The 15,354-nt window shown below is 39.6% G+C and overlaps 1 protein-coding gene across 1 annotated transcript in view; it reads right to left on the bottom strand.

Annotated features, from left to right (window-relative positions):
- Positions 1–6,008: 6,008 nt before the first annotated feature.
- The window catches only part of COLEC12 (collectin subfamily member 12), a 197,189-nt gene continuing 187,843 nt past the window's right edge, over positions 6,009–15,354 (bottom strand). The window contains exon 10 of the mRNA XM_045457892.1: positions 6,009–7,456. Coding sequence (XP_045313848.1) covers positions 7,437–7,456 — 20 coding nt within the window. The 3' untranslated portion in view covers positions 6,009–7,436. The remainder of the gene's footprint in view (positions 7,457–15,354) is intronic.

Raw genomic sequence — 15,354 nt, 5'->3', positions numbered from 1 at the left:
TGTCTATGCATGCATTTGTGCATCCATTCATCCATCCATGTATCCACTCATTCATCCATGCTGTTTATCTATGCATCTGTCCATCCATGCATCCATCTATGCTTCCAACCTTCTATCAGTACATCATCCATTTCTCCATCATCCATCTGCCCCTATAGCCAAGGGGGAACACAAATTCCCTGATTTTGGAGATATTTGAATTGATTTTGTTCCTTTTGGGGAGATATAATTCAATTGAATAAAAAGTTAAAGGCTAGTGTACTGCATCAAAGTTTTCAAACTTTTTTTTAAACAGTGAATCTCGAGGCACCTGGGTGGTTCAGTCAGTTGAGCATTCAACCCTTGATTTCAGCTCAGGTCATGATCTCATGGTTCATGGGTTTGAGCCCCACATCAGGTTCTGGGCTGACAGAGTGGAGCCTGCTTGGGATTCTCTGTCTCCCTGTCTCTCTTTCTGCCCCTCCCCCACTCACGTGCACACACTCTCTCAAAAATAAATAAACACACACAAAAAAAACAGTGAACCTCAAAAGAAACCTCATATATGAGATAAATACATAGCCATCTGAAAAGTGATCTGGAGTTCCATTTGCTCTGCAAATACCCACCTCCCAACTACTGTGACAACTTCACAAGATCCCTTGGCTCCCCAGAGCACAGTTTACAGACTGCTGTGCTTTGGTATAAAGCAAAGTATTGATAATGTGCTTTGGGTGGTGGATCTTGTGGGGGATTAAGGGAAAGGAGAGCTCACTGGGGCTGGAGACTTTGGAGGAAGTGTTTTGAAGATGGGTATGTCTTGAAAGGGAGTCATGTTTGAACCAGGAGAGTTGGGGGACACACTTCTTGGCAAGGTAAAGGACAGAGATAGGATGAGTAAAGGCCCTGGAGGGGGAGATGGGGTAGAGGCAGAAAGGGTGTCAGTCAGGGTCCAATAAGGAAAAGGTGGCATAGTCAAGCTGGGTATTGAGGAGAGTGTAATGATGGGGTGATTGAGAAAGCTGCAGCAGGTTTAAGGAAAACAATAAAAGTGTGGAATCTTGGAGCTAGTGTATCAGCAAGCCATTACTAGGGGTAAGAGGAAGTTGCTACTCCTGGACCCAGGGACAGAACTGGACCACCGAACAGGAGGTGTGGCCTTTGGTAGAGAGGTCCCACCTATTCCTGGTGACCTTCAAGGAAAAGACGAGGGAAATAAATACCCCACTTAGCTCTTTCTCTTCTCCCAGTGCGTCTCATTGTCCAAACCAATTGGAAGCCAGGGAGGCCCTCTTCAAGGTGATGACAAATGTACAAGAGGACATACAGTTACTTTAACACTTCTCAAGCCGTTGGTCGTGTCACATCTGCCAATATTGGCCAAAGCAAGTCATGTGGCTGAGCCCAAGTCAAGGAGCAAGAAGGTCCCCTCCTCTCAGAGAGATGGGGAAATTGCCAGGTTGCCTGTGAAGAATTGGAACCAGTAATTCAGCCTATCAAAATTTCCCTTAAGAGGATGAGGTGGAAAATAGATTGTGCAGGAGGGGGATTAGTGTGAACAGCTTTGGGTGGTACAACTTCTATTTGTACTCCCACCCCCACCATATCCATCCTCCCTTCCTTTTATCATAATAGAATTTTTAGCTTGACACGTGACTGTATTTCACAGCTGAAGACAGTTTTTCCTAGCATTCCTTGCAAGTAAGTAAGGCTATTTGACTAAGTTCTGGGTGAAGAGATGTGAGTAGAAGTGGTATATATGGTTTCTGCCCTTAAAGGGATTAATTAACTTCTTTTCCCACCCTCTCCCCCAAGCCTGCTTCCTGGAATGTGGACGTATTGCTGAGCCCTCTTAGATCATGCTTGCTTCAGGATGGCAGAGCAAGAAGACTGCAGGAGGGCGGCTCCCCGGGCTGCTTATGTACCTATAGTCAGGTGCAAGGGAAAGAAGCCTCCAACTTTTTAAGGCTGCTGCTATTTTGGGTCTTTATTTCATCAGCCAAATCTGTAATTAATACAAATTCACAAAAACCTCTATTCCTTTGATACCCAATGGAAGGGATAACACAGAAAGAGGTACAAGTTTTGTTTTTGTTTTTGTTTTTTTCAGTCTTACTGGTATAAGGGAGAAGAGATCTCATAATTTTAGTTTTTCACCATGTTATCCCTATCTAGTATTTTGAAAGGATGCATTATCAGTGAGCTAGTTGCTGATGCAGTTTCCCTAATGATATTGGGACAGGTAGTGACAGGTCTGAACCAGTTCTGGACAATGCTGGTTCTATATGAGTGGAGGGCATGGCAGGCAAAGAGAGAAATGAGGGGAGAGAGCTCTTTGCCACTTGAGTATGTGTCATAACCAGGAAGTAGAGAGCAAGATTCCAACTTGGGCCCATTTGGCTCCAAAGCCCATCTCTCTTCATTTGGCACTAATTATATCAGAAAACTGGGAGAGGTCCAGCTACTCTAGAATCTAGAGTGGGTTCTTCAAACTAGCTTCTTTGGACATCCATGGCATTGGGGGCCTCTTTGCTAATTGACGTTGAAGGCAATGGTCTAGCACTTTTATCTAAACTGTGCAATTCAGGATTCCTACATTCTCTCTCTGGTCCTGTTAGAGAGAGGTAATCTTGGTGGTTTGAGATTTCTTGTGGCAAAGAACAAAATACAATGGGAAAATCCTAGGCTCTCAGGAAGGTCCTGGTTGGGAGTATAGAAGACAGTATGGAGGGGTGGAAGCTAGGCAGCCATGAGTTCAAATCCCAGTTCTTGGAAGATTATTTAATCAGTCCAATCTTTAGTTTTCTTGCATAAGGGTTGGAAATAGTATATGTCAAGTTCCTAACCTATAGTAGGTGCTACTATAGAGCCAGCACTTTGTGCTTGTTAATGTCAGGCCTGGCCCGGCTCCTGCTTCATGGCACAGGAATTAATTTTAAGAAGCTTGTAACTCTCTGCAGCTTCCAGCCATGATTTGGTGGGTCTTGGCAATTAGTGACATGTAAAGAATACACAAAACTCTGGGGCCAAAGGTTAGGAGACTGGTCAAAGGGCAATTCTCCATACCTGGCCAAGAAGACTAAATTGAGACCCTTGGTTATGCCCATTTTATGACCTGTCTGAATGAGTTGTTAGCAGAAGTCTCTACACTGGCAGCTTCCTCCTGCTCAAGTTGCACAGGTGACCCTGCTTTGCAAACTGAGGGCTAATGTCCTTGGATGGAGTTTGGAGGCTGGGACACAATCCTGACTATGGCAGGCTGGGGTGGACTGAGATAGTTTATTCATAGACCATTCATTGAAAAATATGAAAACCAGGAGTCCTGTCTCTGGGGAATTAATGTTAGTTTTCTTAAGCCTGCTTTTTTCTGGACTTTTGCTCAACTGGGCATGCTACATACTTATTTGAACAAGGATATCTTGGAGGAGAGGAAAAAGGATGAACAGGTGAAGCAAAATCTTTTCAACATCTGCTATGTGACTTATCAAATAAATATGACACCATGCCATTAAGGGATTCTTCTCAGGAAAATGGAACTGTTGTACAGAGAAACACCTCAAAAAGACTGAAAAGTCTATCTGTACTTGTAAAATTGTTGAGTATAATGGTAAGAAAAGAGATGCTCCATCACACTACCATTTAGAAAAGGTTTCTAAAGTTTTTCCCTGACTCAGGGCCATACTTGGGTAATAGAATGAATCTGTTTTATCATCTGATTCTTTCCACTCTATCTTCCATTCACGCTGATGGACTGATACAAATATAATAAGCATACATAATAACCAACTTTTAGCAACATGAATCCCTTCATTTCTCTTGCTTGGCTTCTTCTACTCTTCAGTTCTTTTAAGATTTCATAACTGACTGGCCACATTCACCTTTCTCTCTTCTCAATTCAGTAATTTTTAGGTCTCTCATCTAATCTGTAGATCATCTAACACATTGAAGGAGTTTTCTTCTGTTTCATCCAGATCACTTGTGCACAGTATTTGGCATGGAAAGAGGGATCTGCTCTACATTTTTTGGGAAAGGATTCAGACAAGAAGTGATGCTTGGGCTGAATCTTAAAGAAGGTACTCTCCAGGTATAAAATACAGGGAAGGAATCCAGGTAGAGTATGGGGGTGAGAAAGCCAAGTACAGGTGGCTTGGAAGGCTGTTTTGGTGCATGGGTGAGGGAGGGTAGGGTTGCAGCTGGAGGGAAGGCTGGACATGTGGTTGGGAACCTGGGATCCTTTTGAAGATTTTAGGCTAGGGATATGGGGTAGGATAGAGTTGGATTTTAAATTAAGAATGAGGAACCTGATCAGATTTGCATTTTTGAAGGCAACTATGACAGCAGTGTGGGCTAGGGACAAGTCTTCCAATCATCCTGTTTCCTCAGTTTTGCATGAAGATTAGAGGAGATAATGTATGTGAAAATGCTAAACATTTAAAAAATTATTCTTTTTTTTTTTTAATTTTTTTTTCAATGTTTATTTATTTTTGGGACAGAGAGAGACAGAGCATGAACAGGGGAGGGTCAGAGAGAGAGGGAGACACAGAATCGGAAGCAGGCTCCAGGCTCTGAGCCATCAGCCCAGAGCCCGACGCGGGGCTCAAACTCACGGACCGCGAGATCGTGACCTGGCTGAAGTCGGATGCTTAACCGACTGCGCCACCCAGGCGCCCCTTAAAAAATTATTCTTGTGTGACTTCTCTGAGTCATGAGTTAATATGCTTACTTTTTCAAGAAGAGACCAGCTTTGTCATCTGAGGCAAAAAACACATGCTTGGCATTGTTACCTGATTTATATAGCTCTCTACTTCCTTAAATATCTGGTTTTTAAAATGGGAGTGGCTATTACCATTTGTTGCCTACTTTAGCTTACATTTTAACTCCTACAAATTGGAAGGGTGAGAGGAGATTTATAATAGAAGATAATAGAAAAGAAAGGGTTTTTTTTCCCCTCCTGGTTGTGCATTCATTCTTTTAAGAACCATTAGAAAGAAAAATGTGGGGTGCCTGGGTGGCTCCGTTGGTTAAGTGTCCAACTCTTGATTTCAGATCAGGTCATGATCTCTTGGTTCTTGAGTTAGAGCCCCACATCAAGCTCTGTGCTGACAGTGTGGAATCTGCTTGGGATTCTCTCTCCTGCTGTCTCTGCTCTTCCCTGCTGCATGTGCATTTTCTCTCAAAATAAATACACTTAAAAAAAGAAAGAAAATCATTCTCCTTCTCCTAGTGTGTATCAGGTTATGTGCCTGAACAGACTTTATCATATCTCATTAAAATTCTCCTCCCAAAAGAGCATCAGTTGTGAGTAGGTGAACAGAAACCTGTTGTATAAAGAGCTAAATGTACAGAGAAGTACATAAGGTATCTTATAATGTGTGATATTCATCTAATTTTATTCAGTGTGTTATTAAGAAGGACCCCTGTTCCTCAAAAACAGAATTTTCAGAGCTCAAGTCAGAATCCTATCTCCTTAGTGATGGTGGGACCTAGGAAGTGGTGTCACCTCCTTGAGACCCTCCCCTTTTCTGTCAATGGCGAGGGTAGCAAGGCCTGCTCGATGGGGCTGTTAGGAGGATGACGTGAGATGGTCTGACTGAAGTACTTCCCGTAGTACCTGACAAATGACAGCACTGTAAGTTATGATTAGGGCTGGAGAGAACCATCTCAACTGAGAGAGCTAGCACTGTTCCCTTCTGATGATGGCATCACACATTTAAGTTGCTTCTGGGCATGAATATGAATTGACACTTAAAAAACAGGAAGAGGATGAAAAAGCAGATTGGGTTTAATCTATAAAACGTCTTGAGGGATTGGGTTTAATCTGTGGAAGGCCTTGACCTGAGAAAATACTGGAGTCCAGTGCTTGCCTTGTGTCACAGGGCCCAGATGACGGTGAGTGCTGGCAACCTGACCAGGCCACGTGAACAGGACAGCAGGGCATAAAGGTGCGAGGAGATGGTCGTTTTCAGCTACAGAGATGGCATGAATGGTGACCAAGGGTTAAGACAACATAGTCCACACGGCTGCAGGTGTGAAAGTCAAACTCTGTCTTTATTCTTTTACCATTTTATTTGGGATAGGTAGCAGCACTGCCTGGGGAGCTCCTTGGAAGGGGAGGAGAGGGAATCTGTTGGTTGGAAATCTTACCTTTGAGCATCAATTATATCTAATGCCTATTTTCCGCACATTTCATGTTAGACTTTTTGATGGCAAGTCAAGGTGTAGAAGGTAGATGGGCTCAGAGGAAAGGTTCTTTGCAACAGTTCAATGTAGTGGCCAAAAGTTTACTCTTGCATTTCATCATACGTGTACCTTGGAGTTATGTTTTTTGGAACCTGCCTTAAGAAAACACAAACTTTCCAGGTAGCATATAGCTGTCCCCATCTTGCTTGCATCTCTGCCTTGGTTGATGAGATGCCATACTTTGCTGACAGTCACTAGTGGCTCTGCTATTGGTCTGATATGAAGCACATTCATAACTCAGCCATAAAATAGGGCTTTCTAGATAGCCAGATTCTTTCCCAACAGATACCTCTCCACCACCCCTAACTCCACCAAAATGAAGTAGAAGCACATCCTGAGTTGACCACTTTCTCTGGGCCTGGCCAGGCACATAGTAAGAATGTTGGCTGGTGATGGGCTCAAAACACAGCCCACTTGACTGAGCCATGCATATGCTCAGGCTTGACCTACCCTGGCAAAATCTGCAAGGATATTTTTAGACATTTCAAGTGATTGACTCCTCTGAGGAAATGATACATTAAAAAAATATATATATACACACATATTTAATTATTTTTTTAAAACCACAACTGAAAAATTTCTTTGCCAATGGGTAGAATTAAGTCTGACAAGAAACCCTAAGAGTTTTTTTTATTAGTACCATTATTGTTTTCTTTGGCTCCATGTATTATATTGGTAAGATGACAAAAAAAAAAAAAAGAAGAAAAGGAAAAAATTGTAAAAAGGCAAATATTTTGTACAAAAATACAAAGTTTTAAAAGCTCTTTAAGTATATTTCATATCACTAAGAGTTGGCCTATATATCTGTGTGTCTGCATATTTTTCTTACATTTGGGATTTTAGAAATGTACGGTACGTTTACACAGTATAGTTCTCCGTAAAGCTCAACAACCAATGATAGTCTTTTTTCTGATTGGAGCAATCCATACTTTGGAAGATGTGATTTGCATAACTGTGCAGTTACTGGCTGAAAAAAATCTATGTGATTCAGTCCATTTGCATACTGAAAATCAATACATCATACTGGGGGGAACATTTTAGTTCTGAAATCCTTGAGTAAAGGAAGATGGTAAAGATAACTAGCTGTCAATTTTTTCAGTAATTTGTTTTCAGTGCTTTTTTTTCAATCTGGTGAGAAGATGATTCAATCAGAAAGAAGTATCCTTTGCCCTTGAGAACCATCTGAAAATCTGCTCTTGTTATTACATCACAGTCCATTATAATGCAGATGGTGGTACTACAAAAGAGGAAAAATAATGGGCGTTAGTTTTTCTTAAAGAATAACCATGTACAATTCAAAAAAAAGGAGCACATATTTTTATAGGAAAGATTCCAAAATACATCAATTATTTTTTTCAAGAAATGCCTATAAGTTCATATCCAGATTAACTAAAAGGTAAATGTCTCCTTTAAGGAGTCCATTCTGGGCTCAACTTAAATCTCAAGTGGCCAAACAAGGCAAACAAATGACAAACCTGGGTCACTTCTCACCCTCTACTGTAATTCTTTTTTTTTAATTGAATATAACTGACATACAGTATTAGTTTTGGGTGTGTAATATGATTTGATATTTGTATACATTGTGAAATGATCACCATAATAAGTCTAGTTAACATTTGTCATCACACACAGGAAAAAAAAATTACCTTTTCATTTATATCCAAATTAGTTAGCATATAGTGCCATATGATTTCAGGAGTGGAATCCAGTGATTCATCCCAACGAGTGTTCTCCTTAAGGCCCCTTGCCCATTTAGCACATCCCCCCACCCACAACCCCTCCAGCAACCCTCAGTTTGTTCTCTGTATTTAAGAGTCTCTTGCGTTTTGTGCCCCTCCCTGTTTTTATATTATTTTTGCTTCTCTTCCCTTATGTTCATCTGTTTTGTATCTTAAATTCCATGTATGAGTGAAGTCATAAGTATCTTTCTCTAATTTCACTTAGCATAATACACTCTAGTTCCATTCATGTTGTTGCAAATGGCAAGATTTCATTCTTTTTGACTGCTAATACTCCATTTTGTAATACACACACACACACACACACACACACACATATATATATATACATACATACATACCACATCTTCTTTTTTTTTTTTCAACGTTTATTTATTTTTGGGACAGAGAGAGACAGAGCATGAACGGGGGAGGGGCAGAGAGAGAGGGAGACACAGAATCGGAAACAGGCTCCAGGCTCCGAGCCATCAGCCCAGAGCCCGACGCGGGGCTCGAACTCACGGACCGCGAGATCGTGACCTGGCTGAAGTCGGACGCTTAACCGACTGCGCCACCCAGGCGCCCCCATACCACATCTTCTTTACCCATTCATCTGTTGATGGACATTTGGGTTCTTTCCATACTTTGGCTATTGTTGATAGTGCCGCTATAAACATTGGGGTGCATGTGTCCCTTTGAAACAGCATACCTGTATCCTTTGGATAAATACCTAGTAGTGCAATAGCTGTGTCATAGGGTAGTTCTATTTTTTTTTAATCTAAAAAAATTTTTTTTAATGTTTATTTATTTTTGAGAGAGAGAGAGAGAGAGTGTGTGTGAGTGGGGGAGGAGCAGAGAGAGAGGGAAACACAGAATCTAAAGCAGGCTCCAGGCTCTGAGCTGTCAGCCCAGAGCTTGATGCAGGGCTCAAACTCACGAACCGTGAGATCATGACCAGAGCTGAAGTCGGACACTTACCGACTGAGCCACTCAGGCAGCCCAGGGTAGTTCTATTTTTCATTTGCTAAGGAACCTCCATACCATTTTTCAGAGTGGCTGCACCAGCTTGCATTCCCACCAGCAGTGCAAAAGAGATGCTCTTTCTCCACATCCTCGCCAACATCTGTTGTTGCCTTGAGTTGTTAATGTTAGCCATTCTGACAGGTGTGAGGTGGTATCTCAGTTTGAATTTCCCTGATGATGAGTGATGTGGAGCATTTTTTCATGTGTCGGTTGGCCATCTGGATGTCTTCTTTGGAGAAGACATATTCATGTCTTTTGCCCATTTCTTCACTGGATTATTTGTTTTTTTGGGTGTTGAGTTTGATAAGTTCTTTATAGATTTTGGATCCTAACCCTTTATCTGATATGTCGTTTGCAAATACCTTCTCCCATTCTGTTAGTGGTTTTATCTTTTTGCTAATTAAACAGCTTTGCTGTGCAGAAGCTTTTTATCTTGATGAAGTCCCAATAGCTCATTTTTGCTTTTGTTTCCCTTGCCTCCGGAGACATGTTGAGTAAGAAGTTGCTGTGGCCAACATCAAAGAGGTTTTTGCCTGCTTTCTCCTCAAGGATTTTGATGGCTTCTTGTCTTACATTTAGGTCTTTCATCCATTTTGAGCTTATTTTTGTGTATCGTGTAAGAAAGTGGTCCAGGTTCATTCTTCTGCATGTCACTGCCCAGTTTTCCCAACACCATTTGCTGAAGAGACTGTCTTTATTCCATTGGATAGTCTTTCCTGCTTTGTCAAAGATTAGTTGGCCATATGTTTGTGGGTCCATTTCTGTGTTCTCTATTCTGTTCCATTGATCTGTGTCTGTTTTTGTGCCAGTACCATACTGTCTTGGTGATTACAGCTTTGTAAAACATCTTAAAGTCTGGAATTGTGATGCCTCCAGCCTTTGTTTTCTTTTGCAGGATTGCTTTGGCTATTTGGGGTCTTTTCTGGTTGCATACAAATTTTAGGTTTTGTTTTTCTTTTTTAAGCTCTGTGAAGAATGCTGGTGTTATTTTGATAGGGATTGCATTGAATATGTACATTGCTTTGGGTAGTATCGACATTTAACAATATTTGTTCTTCCAGTCCATGAGCATGGACAATTTTTGCATTTTTTTGTTTTCTTCAATTTCTTCCATGAGCTTTCTATAGTTTTCAGTGTATAGATTTTCACCACTTTGGTTAGGTTTATTCCTAGGTATATTATGGTTTTTGGTGGGAAAAACTTTTTTTATGATGGCTTTATTTTTATTTTTTTTATGTTTGTTTATTTATTTTGATAGAGAGCATGAGCACAAGCTGGGGGGGGGGGTGGGGAGAAAGAGGGAAAGAGAGAATCCCAAGCAGTCTTTGCACTGTCAGTGCAGAGCCCAATATGGGGCTCAAACTCCTGTATCGTGAGATCATGACATGTGCCGAAATCAGGAGTCCAATGCTTAACCAACTGAGCTACTCAGGTGCCCCTAAGTTTTTATTTTAATTCCAGTTAACATATAGTATTACATTAGTTGCAGGTGTATAGTATAGTGATTCAACAATTCTGTACATCACCCAGGGCCCATCATGAGAAGTCCACTCTTTAATTCCCATCACCTATTTCACCCTCCCACCACCAACTTCCCCTCTGGTAACCATCAGTTCTCTATAGTTCAGAATCTGTTTCTTGCTTTCTCTCTCTCTCTCTTTCCCTTTGTTCATTTGTTTCTTAAATTTCACATATGAGTTCAATCATATGGTATTCTTCTCTGACTTATTTCACTGAGCATTATATCCTCTAGCTCCAGCCATATCATTGAAATGGCAATATTTCAGTGTTTTTAATGGCTGAATAACATTCCTTTGTATTTATATATATACTGCACATTTATCCATTCATTAATCAATGGATACTTGGGCTGCTGTTGTAAATAATGCTGCAATAAACATAGAGGTGCATATGTATTTCTGAGGTAGTGTTTTCATTTTTTTCAGATAAGTGGCCAGAAGTGGAATTATTGGATAATATGGTAATTGTATTTTTAATTTTTTAGGAACCTCTATGCTGTTTCCCATAGCGGCTGGTATATTCCTACCAACAGTGTACATGGATTTCCTGTTTTCCACATCCTTGCCAGCACTTGTTTATTTCTTTCTGAGCACAGCCATTCTAACAGGTGTGAAGTGATATCTTATTGTGGTTTTGATATGCATTTCCCTGATGATTGTGATGTTGAGCACCTTTTCATGTACCTGTTGGCCATTTGTATATCTCCTTTGGAAAAATATCTTATTCAGGTCCTTTGACCACTTTTAAATTGGGTTATTTGGCTTTTTGCTAATGAGTTGTTTGAATTCCCTTATGTATATTGGGTATTGACAACTTGTCAGATATATGATTTGAAAATATCTTCTACCATTCCACAGGTGGCCTTTTTTTTATCCTCATGGTTTTTATTCAAATCTTTTTAAAAAATTTATTTTTATCCCCGTATAGTTAACATACAATGTTATATTAGTTTCAGGCGTACAATATAGTGATTCAATAATGCTATACATTGCCCAGGGCTCATCATGATAAATATACTCTGTAATCCCCATCTTCTATTTAGCCATCCCCCAACCCATCTCCCTTGTGGTAACCATCAGTTTGTTCTCTATAATTAAAGAGTCTGTTCCTTGGTTTGTCTCTCTTTTCCCTTTGTTCATTTGTTTTGTTTCTTAAATTCCACATGAGTATAATCATATGGTATTTGTCTTCACTTACTTCACTAAGCATTACATTTTCTTGCTCCATGCATGTTACTGCAAATGGCAAGGCTTCATTCTTTTTTTTATGGCTGAATTGTAAATATACACCACATCTTTTTTATCCATTCATCTATCAATGGATGCTTGGGCTGCCTTTTCATTTTTTTGATGGTTTTCTTTGTTGTGCAGAAGCTATTTAGTTTGCTGTAGTCCCATTTGTTTATTTTTGCCTCTGTTGCCTTTGCTTTTGGTGTTAGATTCAAAAAAGTCATTACCAAGACTGATGCCAAAGAGATTACTATGCTTTCTTCTAGGGGTTTTATGGTTTCAGGTCTTAAATTCTTAATCCATTTTGAGTTAACTTTTGTGTATTGTGTACATTTCATTCTTTTGCACATGGCTGACCAGTCTGCTTAACACTATTAAAGAGACTGTCCTTTTGCTGTTGTATATTGTTGGCTTTTTTGTCAGTTAACTAATGATATATGTGTAGGTTTATCTGTGGGCTGTCTATTCTGTTACATTGATCTATGTGTCTGTTCTTATGCCAATACCATACTCCTTACTATTAATCTGTCAGTTCACATATTCTGTTTTCTTTGTTATTCAGTCTTGGTAGGTTTATGTTTCTAAGAATTTATCCATTTTTTTCTAGGTTGTCAAATTTGTTGTAATTTTTCATAATAGTCTCTTATGATCCTTGTATTTCTGTGGTATCAGTTGTAATATCTCTAATTTCTGATTTTCCTTAAGTGAGTCCACTCTCTTTTTTTCTTGAAACTAGATAAAGTTTTGTTGATTTTATCTTTTAACAAACTCTCATTTTCACTGAGCTTTTATATTGTCTTCTTACTCTGTATTTTATTCCTTTCTGTTTTCCTTTTTATTTCCTACCTTCTACTAACTTTGGACTTCATTTTCTAGTTCCTTGAGGTGTAAACTATGTTATCTGACTTTTTCTTGTTTATAGAGGTGGGCATTTATTGCTATGAACTTTTCCCTTAGAACTCCTTTTGTTGCATCCTATAACTTTTGGTATGTTCTATTTCCATTTTCATTTGTCTCAAAGAATTTTTTGATCTTTCTTTTGATTTCTTCTTTGAGTAATTGGTAGTTTAGTAGCATGTTGTTTAATCTTCACATATTGGTGAATATCCCAGTTTTCTTCTTACAACTGATTTCTAGTTTCATACCTTTATGGTCAGAAAAGATGTCTGGTAGGATTGCAATCTCCTTAAATTTATTGAAATTTACTGTTTTGTGGCCTAATATGTGATCTATTCTGAAGAATGCTGAATGTTCAGTTGAGAAAAATATGTATTCTGTTGCTTTAGGATGGAGTGTTCTGTATATGTTGGTTAAGTCCTTCTGATCTTAAGGCTGATGATTCCTCATTGATTTTATTGTCTGGCTGATCCATCTATTTATGTAAGTGGGTTATTAAAGTCCCCTGCTATTATTGTATTGCTGCCTATTTCTCCCTTTAGGTCTGTTAATATGTGTTTCATATATTTAGGGGCTTCTATATTGGGTCCGTAAATATTTACAAATGTTATATCCATTTGTTGGATTGACCCCTTTGTTATTATCTAATGCCCTTCTTTGTCTCTTGTACAGTCTCTGTTTATTTATTTTTTTTAATTTTTTTTCAACGTTTATTTATTTTTGGGACAGAGAGAGACAGAGCATGAACGGGGGAGGGGCAGAGAGAGAGGGAGACACAGAATCAGAAACAGGCTCCAGGCTCTGAGCCATCAGCCCAGAGCCTGAGGCGGGGCTCGAACTCCCGGACCGGGAGATCGTGACCTGGCTGAAGTCGGACGCTTAACCGACTGCGCCACCACCCAGGCGCCCCTACAGTCTCTGTTTAAAGTCTGTTTGGTCTGATATAAATACAGCAACCCCATCTTTTGGCTTGTTTTCATGGTGTATCATTTTCCATCCCTTCACTTTCAGTCTGTGTGTATCTTTATGTCTGAAATGAGTCTCTTTTTGGCAGCATATACATGGGTCTTGTTTTCTTATCCATTCAGCCACTTTGTGTCTTTTGATTGGAGAATTTAATCCATTTAAAGCAATTGTTGATAGGTGTGTACTTACTGCCATTTAAAAAGTTGCTTTTTAAAGGGAATTAAAAGCAAAAATGAACTACTGGGACCTTATGAAGATAAAAAGCTTCTGCACAGCAAAGGAAACAACCAACAAAACTAAAAGGCAACCAACGGAATGGGAAAAGATATGTGCAAATGACATATTGGACAAAGGGCTAGTATCCAAAATCTATAAAGAGCTCACCAAACTCCACACCCGAAAAACAAATAACCCAGTGAAGAAATGGGCAGAAAACATGAATAGACACTTCTCTAAAGAAGACTTCCAGATGGCCAACAGGCACATGAAAAGATGCCTAACATCCCTCCTCATCAGGGAAATACAAATCAAAACCACACTCAGATATCACCTCACGCCAGTCAGAGTGGCCAAAATGAACAAATCAGGAGACTATAGATGCTGGCGAGGATGTGGAGAAACGGGAACCCTCTTGCACTGTTGGTGGGAATGCAAACTGGTGCAGCCACTCTGTAAAACAGTGTGGAGGTTCCTCAAAAAATTAAAAATAGACCTACCCTATGACCCAGCAGTAGCACTGCTAGGAATTTACCCAAGGAATACAGGAGTGCTGATGCATAGGGGCACTTGTACCCCAATGTTCATAGCAGCACTCTCAACAATAGCCAAATTATGGAAAGAGCCTAAATGTCCATCAACTGATGAATGGGTAAAGAAATTGTGGTTTATATACACAATGGAGTACTACGTGGCAATGAAAAAGAATGAAATATGGCCCTTTGTAGCAACGTGGATGGAACTGGAGAGTGTTATGCTAAGTGAAATAAGCCATACAGAGAAAGACAGATACCATATGGTTTCACTCTTATGTGGATCCTGAGAAACTTAACAGAAACCCATGGGGGAGGGGAAGGAAAAAAAAAAAAAAGAGGTTAGAGTGGAAGAGAGCCAAAGCATAAGAGACTGTTAAAAACTGAGAACAAACTGAGGGTTGATGGGGGGTGGGAGGGAGGGGAGGGTGGGTGATGGGTATTGAGGAGGGCACCTTTTGGGATGAGCACTGGGTGTTGTATGGAAACCAATTTGACAATAAACTTTATATATTGAAAAAAAAATAAAATAAAAAATAAAAAGTTGCTTTTTAGTTGTTTTATAGTTCCTTTCTAGTCCTTTCTTCTCTTCCTTTGTGATTTTATGACCTCCCCTACTGGTGTGCTTAGATTCTTTATCTATCAACTATAGGTTTTTGCTTTGTGGTTATCATGAGGCTTACATACAACTACTTATAGCAGTCTATTTTAACTTGGTAACAAGTTTGCTTTCTAAAGCTCTACAGTTTTATTCCCACTTCCCACATTTTATTTTTTTGAGGTCACATTTCATATATTTTTATCTTGTGTATCCTTAATTATTGTATAGTTATTTTTATTACTTTTGTCTTTGAAATGACTAATCCACCACCTTTACTATTTACCTTTACCATTAAGGTTTATACTTTTGTGTGTTTTCTTGTTCCTAATTAGCACCCCTTTTTCAGCTTCAAGAAGTCCCTTTGACATTTCTTGTAAGGCTGGTTTAGTGGTGATGAACTCTGTTAGCTTTTGATTATCTGAGAAACTCTA

The sequence above is a fragment of the Leopardus geoffroyi genome, chromosome D3, assembly GCF_018350155.1.
Source record: "Leopardus geoffroyi isolate Oge1 chromosome D3, O.geoffroyi_Oge1_pat1.0, whole genome shotgun sequence".
Taxonomy (NCBI): Eukaryota; Metazoa; Chordata; class Mammalia; order Carnivora; family Felidae; genus Leopardus; species Leopardus geoffroyi.
Note: the sequence above shows the minus strand (reverse complement) of the source record. Positions and strands in the feature narration are given on the sequence as shown.